This window comes from Diceros bicornis, chromosome 2 (assembly GCF_020826845.1).
Source record: "Diceros bicornis minor isolate mBicDic1 chromosome 2, mDicBic1.mat.cur, whole genome shotgun sequence".
In the NCBI taxonomy this organism is placed as follows: domain Eukaryota; kingdom Metazoa; phylum Chordata; class Mammalia; order Perissodactyla; family Rhinocerotidae; genus Diceros; species Diceros bicornis.
The window spans coordinates 83,536,474-83,545,423 of NC_080741.1; the positions used below are offsets into that span (position 1 = coordinate 83,536,474).

The following is an 8,950-nucleotide window of genomic DNA, read 5'->3' on the forward strand; positions in this document are numbered from 1 at the left end:
CAGGAGCGCTGAACTGCCACACTGTCCTGACTCACTGTGTTTATAGCAGGGGGCAGCAGGATGAACAAGATCTGGAGGTGTCCCCACCCTAGGGGAGCTCACAGTCCCCGAGCACTGGGAAGAAACCAAGAATTCATTTACCCCTTTTCCCTCCAAGTATGGTCCCTGGACCAGCAGCATCCGCAGCAGCTGGGCGCTTGTTAAACATGCAGAAGCTCCAGCCCAGCCAGACCCATCAGATCAGGATCGGCAGTTTAACAAGATCCGCAGGTGCTTGGTACGCACGTTCAAGTTGGAGAAGCCTGGTCTAGAGCCCACTTCTCTTATCAGAGATGGGAAACCGAGGGCCAAGCGTTTGGAGGTTAGAGAGAGTGGTTGCACTTCAGGGCTTGGTGTCCTCGGGAGCTCAGCCTAGGCCTGAATGGGCGCTTCCACTCTTGCGCTAAGAGGCCGGCGGAAGGAAGGGCGCGCAAGGTGCTCGGCGCGCGCAAGGTGCTCGGCGCGCGCAAGGTGCTCGGCGCGCGCAAGGTGGGCCGCGGCGGCGTGGGCGCCCTGAGGGCGGGGCCGCCGCGCCGCGCCCCAGTCCCCGTCCCCGCGCCCGCCCGGCCCGGCCCGGCCCGGCCCCTCAGCTCCACCCCCGCCTCCCCCTCCCGCCCGCTCGCGCCTCCTGAAAAGCCAGCCCGCCCGGGGCGGCGGCGCAGAGCCGGGCCGGCGCGCGAGGCAGGCGGCGCGGCCATGACGGCGGAGAAGGCGCTGCCTCTGGGCACCGGGAAGGCTGCGGAGGAGGCGCGGCTGTCCGAGGCAGCGGCTGGCGGCGCCGGCGGCAGCGGGGGTGCGGCGCCCGCGCGCGACCCGCGCGACAAGCGCGACCAGGCTGTCCACGAGCGCGGCCACTGGAACAGCAAGGTGGAGTTCGTGCTGAGCATGGCCGGGGAGATCGTGGGGCTTGGCAACGTCTGGCGCTTCCCCTACCTGTGCTACAAGAACGGAGGAGGTGAGGGCACGCGGCACTGGGGGCAGCGGAGGGAGGCGCGACCAGCCTGGTGGGGGCGGGGAGCGAGGGGGTGTGCGCCAGGCCCCTCCCGCGCCTGCGTGTAGCGGGACCCTCGGGAGACTGCCCGCCCCAGGCCACCGGCGCGTGAGCTGACCCGGGGCCAGGCGCGCCTTCCCAGTGCGCATGTGCACTTGTCGCTTCGCACCTGACTGTGCCGCCTGCTGGCACGCGGGGACTTGCCCACCAGGTGCATTGTGCCCCAGCGTGAGGTGCAGACCGAGACAAGGAGCCCTTGCTTGTGGTAGCTGCACTGCTGTTTGAAACAGGGCAGGAGACAGCCCCTTTCAGCCTTAGCTTTCCCAGCTAGAGACCGGCATCGGGGAAGGGGACTCGGATAATGATCTGAGTAAGCTCGGGTTTTGAGCACTTGCTGAAATGCCAGGGTGGGTACTAAGCTTTACCTGCGTCATCTCATTTCATCCTTACAGTCATCTTTGTAGGTAGCGCTATACCCATTTTGCAGATGAGGACACTAAGGGTCAGAGAAGCCACTCACTTAATGAGTGATAAAGATGAGATTCTGACACCAAAGGCCTTGTTTTAAACTGAGATTGGACCGACAACAGGGAGAACTTTTAGGTGAGGCCTGGATTTCCTGCCCAGGCTTTCGTTTGCTCTTAAGGCCCCTTCTAGGGCCTCTTTTCGGGTCTCTCCGGTGGAAGAATGGCCCCCAGCAGTTTTTTTTTACTGGTCTCAGTCACCCACAACGAATAGCAACAACACTGATTTAATGTTTAGGAAATGCTCAGAGATTGGGGGCGGGGTGGACGACGACAGGGAAAGAAAGGTGATGAGAGAGTCATGTCTAGTGACCACATGTCCAAGTCAGTTTGGTGGAGATGCAGCAGTGAATCCTCAGATCTCCCAGCTCAAGGAAGGCGCTCCAGACTTCAGGAGCCCCCGCCTGTTGTCGTCAGCAAGACAGCCAGTGGGTCCAGGGCAAGGGACCTTGTCAAACCTTCTTGGGTGGCACGGTTTCTCCAAGAAAAAGCCTTTTCTATGTATTCCTCCCTCCCTTTGCTGTGCCCCTGCGCCTCCAGCAGATCCCCAGACCCCAGTGAAGGTGGCTCAGAAGTTGGCTGGCAGGGCCCATGCTGTTAGCCTGTGTAGAGCAGGACTTCCTGTGCGAGCAGCTGCAGCGAGAGCGAGAATAGTACTGCTTGGCCCAGGCCATTTCTTTGGAGACATTCATCCTGAAGGCACAGGCTGCTCCAAGCCTGCTCTGCACTGGTAATGAAGTGGCCACCGATGTTGGTGGTTTGGCAAGGGGGAGAGAGGGAGTGGACTCGGAGACCCCAGACATGCCCTGTGCCCTTGGCTGCGAATCCCGCCTCTCTTTGCAGATTCAGCCTTTATAAGCAGCCGTGTCTGCTTAGAAACCTGTGGAAACCCTTTAGGGTAGTCCCTGGCAAAAATTGTTTTAAGATCTTTTTTTATCCGGGAAATTGTTATGCCAAAACAAAAAGCATTCCTAAAAGCAAAAAACACAGTAAGTTGGGTTAATTACAAATTCTGCCACAGATTTAAAAAAAATGGTTGGAGTGAGTAAAGTTTAAAAATGAGTCATTCTTTTTTTCTTTCTTACTCGAACTTGCCAAGAGTCTCCATTGGGTACACAGATTTCCTGGTTGACTTGAGCTAGTTATCTTTAGGATTGCTGGCTTTGAATACACAGGCCAAAAGGCTTTCAGGAAGTGTCATCTGTTATGTACTAAAGGATTCGCAGGTAAATTACAACATATTAGAGATCCTGCTGTGGCTTGTTTTAATCACTTAGATTTAGATTCAGCACACAGACCCTCTTATCCCCTTTCACACACTTTTTGCCTTCTAATGTAGTTGGGATATCTGCTTATCGACTGTTTACTTTAAAAAAAATATCTATACAGCTCTACTCATAGATCCCAACAATAGTTTAAAGTCTTTCTTTCCCAAGATGAAACTTTAAAAGTAGTCTCTGGCCCAGGTAAGCTAACAGACTTTCGAAACCTGGTAGATATGGTCCTGCTATCAGGATTGATCAAAATTGTTGCTATTAATCCTGCGGGTAAGAGACTTCATTTAGCAAAAAGCAATTTCAGTTAAGCCTTCATTTGTGAGATCAGCTGGCAAGGAAGAGCCTGTGTTTCCATGCTTTGTTATTAGATGGGAGAGAGAAGGAGGGGTTTGGAAAAATTCCTTTCTGGTTGTAATAGCTCATGTTCACCTCAGTTATTTAATTTGTTTCACAGAAAGGCCTAGGCAATGGATTGTATTTCAAGATAGGAGCACTAAAGCTTGCGATGCTCTTTTTTCAGATTGATTCAAAGCTAGCCTTTCTGGACAGATTCTTGCTGCAAACTCCTTATAACTCAACTCCATATCTGAGGCTCGTTGTATCGGGGCCGGATACTGCTCATTGCATATCTCCTTAAGAATGCTTTTCTTTATGAAAAAGATATTTTGCAGTTCACTTCCAAAGTAAACATGAAGAAGAGGTTCCCCTCACCTGGCCTGTTGAAGTTGCTTTAGAATAAAAAAGGAGGATGCAGCATTCAGGGAGGGAGTGGATTTGACCTGTGTGTGGGGCGACATGTGTAAATAAAAGAATCAGGCAAATAAAACACTTTATTTTACATTATCATCTTAGCTGCGTCTCAACGATTCTATGACGTAAGTGGTGCAGATATTAAGTCTTAAAGCCCCATTTTACAGATGAAGACGTGGAGGCTGGGAGATATGAGGTAGACTTACTCAAGGCGTAGTAGGCGGCGGAGAGCACAACCCCAGGGCTGTGGGGGCTGACTCCGGCCCTCATAGTGCGAACTTGAACACACGCTCAGGGGACGTTATGTCTTGCCTGTAGTGGGTGCTTATTAAAGATTTCTTGTGCTGAACGTGAAGTGGTGGGGGCAATTTTAACCTACTTCCTTTATTCTGCATCCTTTCAGGGGCGTTCCTGATTCCCTACGTGGTGTTTTTTGTTTGCTGTGGAATTCCTGTTTTTTTCCTGGAAACGGCTCTGGGACAGTTCACGAGTGAAGGTGGCATTACATGTTGGAGAAAAGCTTGCCCTTTATTTGAAGGTGAGTGTTGAGTTAATTGGAAAATAAAATGATGCCCAGGTGATGTCAGGCTGTGAAGAGTTGCTGAGACTGTTTTAACGAGGTGGAGAGAGACTCAAATCGCTCCCTTCCTTTGCTCTTTCAGGCATTGGCTACGCGACACAGGTGATCGAGGCCCATCTAAACGTGTACTACATCATTATCCTGGCGTGGGCCATTTTCTACCTGAGCAATTGCTTCACCACCGAGCTCCCCTGGGCCACCTGTGGGCACGAGTGGAACACAGGTATGGCCCCCAGGGAGGGTGTCTCTGCTGGTCCTGCTGGGGGCCTGGCCTTGGGGGTGTGTCCTCGTCCTGGAGGCCAGTCCCGGCCTCTGGCCTCTCGCCATGAGTCCAGATTCCGCTGAAACTGGAGATCGGCTCTGCACTGGGTCTGCGTACATTCTGTGGGTGGCAGCCCTGAAGCCTGAGCTGAGCCCTGGCCCACGAATTGGCATGAGTGGAAGAATGGTGATGCTCTTTCCTCGCTTTGCCAAATATGGAGGCTGAGCCCTTTGGGGGCAGAGTGGAGGTGTGAGAGGTCCGGCTCCAGTTCCAGCCCTACCTCTCTAGTGTCAGGTTTTCCTCTGAGATGAAGGGGTTAGACTAGGTCAAGGGTCACAGACAGGGGGCCTATTGGCCAATTAGGCTTTAGATCAGTGACCAGCAAATTTCAAAAATGTATTTGGTTGCCAAAATTGAAAAACCAGAAGACTACGTGAAAATCCAGACTTCTAGCTTCTCTTGAAAAGTTAAAAATATCTGGCAACACCAGACCCACGTTCCCACGTTCTTGCTTGACAGCAATTGCTGCAGCTGAGAAGTGGCTGTTGCCTTTGGATGAGGCATCTATCCTCAAATTGACCACAGTCCCCACCCACATCACTTTGCTCATTAACTTTACCTGTCCAACCCAGGTAGATATTTGAATTCACCACCCCCACCCCACCTCCTTGAATGGATAACTTTTTAGATTACTTCTGATTCTGTGTACTGTTTGCTTTTCAATTTGTCATCCTATCAGGGTTGAGTCTTATGATCTAGGGAAGACAAATATGTGCCAACCCCATCTACACTATGCTCTGTGCTCAGAGCAGACATCACTAGTCGATTGTAGCACTCGGTCCTTTTGAGTCTGGTCTTGGCCTTAGAACCCTTCTCAGCAGTGCTGTAGGCATCCACTGCCTTTCGATGGGGACTGGCACACATGCTTTAAGCTATTTACCATCCATGTTGTAATCTGTGGTTAGGTTGTCCCTGGAAGTGACCTGTCATCCTGAACGCTGAGCTACAGTAAGACTGGGTAGGATGTTGGTCACTAGCAGAAGGGACAGCAGGCATTAGGCCTAGAGAGTGCTGTGAACTAGCCTCCAGCCCTGCCTGACTTTGCCCTGCTCCCCCACCCGTCACATTTTGTGGAAGTCTCGCTGTCTCTCTTTAGGGCCTGTCTCTTAACCTTTCTTTGGCTGGGGATCTCATAGACATGTTTATTAAACGGAAATTGAAGGACATATTCTTGGAGGCCTGTGAGTCGTCCATGATAATTTGTGTGTTTATTTTGAGGCTGCTGTAAAAACATGCACACGTTCTGGATTGTCTGCACAGCCACCTTCTAACTGAGGACAGTCAGGAGATTTCAGTGCCTGACTTTGTGCATGGTTACAGTTAAAGGTGTGTCCTTAGTAAATAGGATGATGGCAGCCCAGGGAAAAAGTGGAGAGATTTAATTCATAAATGATACATTCGTACCAAGTGAGGTCCGGTTGAGAACGCAGCAAACCGTAGCAATGAAGGTTTCGCAACAGTGTGAACAGAGAACAGTTGGTGGGATTGAGCCTCAAACAGCCCGTGGAAGTTCAGGCAAGCTGAACTCACTGACCCTGCCCCACCCAGCAGCTCCGTCCACCTAATTTCGCAGACTGACATTATCTTTCCCATCCATTTTATGCTGTCAGTTTGAATTGTATTGGGTCCATAGATTAGTCGATATTTAATTTGTAGATTTAATTCTGGTTTTATAGTTATGTGACTACTACAGTCACAAAGACTTTATAACTCATGGTTTATTCGTACGTGATTAAATATCATTTTAATAAAAATACCTTGTCAACCTTGGGTGTCTGAGAAATTTTTTTACTGTAGAAAAAACATTTGAGAAACACTATTTGAGAGAATCTGATCAATGCTGAGGGCTCTTCTCCCCAGAAAAAGGCACAAGGGCACCTCCGACGTTCTGCCTGTAATGTCAGGTTTCCAGACTCCTGTCAGAACTGGGGGCCCCACAGACCACCTGCTTCCAGAGTGTGGTTCGCACTTGCCCGGAGGAGTGGGAAGGAGGCAGACCGTCGGGGGGACTGTCCCCAGCCAACTGCAAACCTTTCTTCCGCTGATTTGTGCTCCCCTCTCTCTAAAGGCATATGAACACTTGAGATGGGTGAAACATCACGTACAGGAGGTGCTTCCTGCTCCAGAGATCACAGGTGTGGTTTAGAGGGTTCGTACACACGTGAGAAGAGAGAGATGGCAGGGTGAGGCTGAACACGGGCTCCGTGCTGGCCACCGTGCTGGGAGCAGCCGCTCAGAAGTGAATGGGTGCAGGAGGCCTGGCCCACGGGGAGCGCTGTAAACAGAGGGGTGCTGTAAAGAGGCACGGGTCCCCTGGGCTGACAGTGCTGGACAATAACCATGGCAAAGGAGATGGAGACTTGGCTGGGGTTGATTCCCAGTTCTGCCCCTAACTGGCTGGTGACTTGTAGAGGAGGGAGAGGGTGTGGATGGAGGCCACTTGACTATTTCTGAACCTTAGATTCTTCCTCTTCAAAATAAGGGGAGTTGGAGAAAGTGGTCCTTTGGAGGACCTTTAAATTCTAACATTCTTAGAATTCAAGGGAGGGAGATCGGGAAGGCTTCCTGGAGGAGGGAGGGACTAATGGGTTGATCTGAGCCTTAAAGGATGAACACTTGGATATTTTTACTTGAGATTCAAATCTCGGTTGGTCATCAAGTTTTGTGAAATGAGACATTTGGTAGACCTTCCTTGGACTGATTGATGGAGCGAGGGAATGGTGAGGAAACGAGGGCTTCTTCACACATGCAGGCTCACGTTGTTTCATCCAGTCATCACGTCTTTAGGAGGCAGCTGTGAGATCAGCCTCTTTTTACGTGAAGGAAAACCGAGTCTCGACTGCATCACTGCCCTAAGGATGCCGTGACTGACCCACTGCTTTAGTTCCCCCGTTCCTGTGGGGCCGCTGAGTGGGGCAGGTGGATGCCACAGGCAGGCCTTAGGTGGGGAAGTGGGAAAGGAAAGGAGATTCGGGAACAAGGCGGGAGGAAAGAGTGACAGGGCACGTGGAGTGGGAACGAGAGAGGAAGGCCCTGCCCCCAAGACTTGTCCTCCTGTTGGAATGAGGCCAAGCCTCTCTTACACTGTTTGGAGTCCCTGATCCCCCCACGGCCCTTTGAGGCGTGTTGACGCGGAGTGGCTGGGTGAAAGGCCTGGTTGCACCGTCAGCTCTGACGTTTTCCAAGATCAGCCCCGCGGAGGTTAATCTTGTCATCTCTTGTCTTGTTCTCCCCGTAGAGAATTGCACGGAGTTCCGGAAACTGAGCGTGAGCAACCACAGCCACATGTCCCTGCAGAGCGCCACCTCTCCCGTCATGGAGTTTTGGGAGTAAGTGGAAAATGACTTGTCTCCCTTGGCCGGGGGCTCTGTCCTGGTTCTGCTCAGTTAACGTTGCTCCCACCCCTGGAAAAAGCCTGACTCTTCCTTCCTCCGGCCTCTCACTTCCTGGCTTCTGTGGGCTTTTGACTGCTTTGGAAGCCAGTGGAAATCTTGAGAGGTTTCCCACAGGAGCTGCTGAGAACAATGCTTTCTTACTCTTTGATGACATGTCAGCATGCCTAGTTGCTTGTTAGGGCAAGAAGTGCTTGGTAAAATGATGGACAGTTTAAAAGTTCATTTTTGACAAAAGAGAAGCTACGGCATGTTTGCAATGAGCTAAGTCAAAAGTATATTTAGCCTGGAAGGCAGAAGTCTCCCGGGGGGGACAGGTTAGCTTGCTTTCAGTAGCTGAAGTGTCATGCAGAAGGGAAGTAAATCAACTTTAATGGATAGAGGTTATAAAGAGGCAGGTTTCACACGTGCTTAAGGAAGAGCTTAGACTCACTCCGAGGGTCGTGATCACCCACCTTGGGAAGTGTTTGGCCAGTGTAAGGCTGCTGATCGTCATTGGGGAATCCGCTGACATCATGGGCAGCCATTGTGTGGATGGGCGTTTTCCCAGAGATGGCATTTTTCATCAGTGTTCCAAAGGGGCCTATGACCTAGGAGTTACAGGGCTGCCACATATTGTTGTATAAGTTGTTCACTGCACAACCCTAGGGGGCATCATTTGCATTGTGAAATGTGCACTCCAGAATTGTGCAGTGCCAACCTGTATAACTGTACACAGTGGCCCTGACTTAGGAGCTTCTCTGTAGAGGTGGGAGGCTTCCTTGCTCCAGGTGTTGGAGAGAAGTTTCCCCTGTGGGTCAAAGGTTGGACTAAAGGCTCTCAGCCTTTTCGATATGAAAAGTCTGGCTTCCTTGAAGAACATCCCGTACCCTAATCCCTAATGCTGGTTAACATTAGTATAGGGGACAGTGGTTTTATGAGTGATTTTTATTCTTTTCCCAGATACCATTCCTCTCCTTCTCTCTCTAGAGGCCGTTGTGCTGAATTTAGATTGATAATTCTCATGTTTATACTGGATATATATAAAATAATTCTCTCTCTATATATACACACACATTTTATATATATATATATA

The 8,950-nt window shown here is 50.9% G+C and overlaps 1 protein-coding gene across 3 annotated transcripts; it reads left to right on the forward strand.

The window, feature by feature from the left end:
* The first annotated feature begins 637 nt into the window (after window positions 1–637).
* Window positions 638–7,816, forward strand: LOC131419617 (sodium- and chloride-dependent GABA transporter 3-like). Of its 3 annotated transcripts, none has more exons than XM_058564944.1 (4): window positions 638–994; window positions 3,985–4,119; window positions 4,244–4,384; window positions 7,722–7,816. In XM_058564944.1, exons 1-4 carry the CDS (start codon window positions 736–738, stop codon window positions 7,814–7,816), a joined length of 630 nt encoding a protein of 209 aa, XP_058420927.1. In that variant the 5' UTR covers window positions 638–735. The 3 variants fall into 3 exon arrangements, with proteins under 3 accessions (XP_058420927.1, XP_058420936.1, XP_058420916.1); XM_058564953.1 differs by lacking the exon at window positions 7,722–7,816 and adding an exon at window positions 6,552–6,611; XM_058564933.1 differs by lacking the exon at window positions 7,722–7,816 and having other exon boundaries at window positions 4,244–4,909.
* Window positions 7,817–8,950: the final 1,134 nt, after the last annotated feature.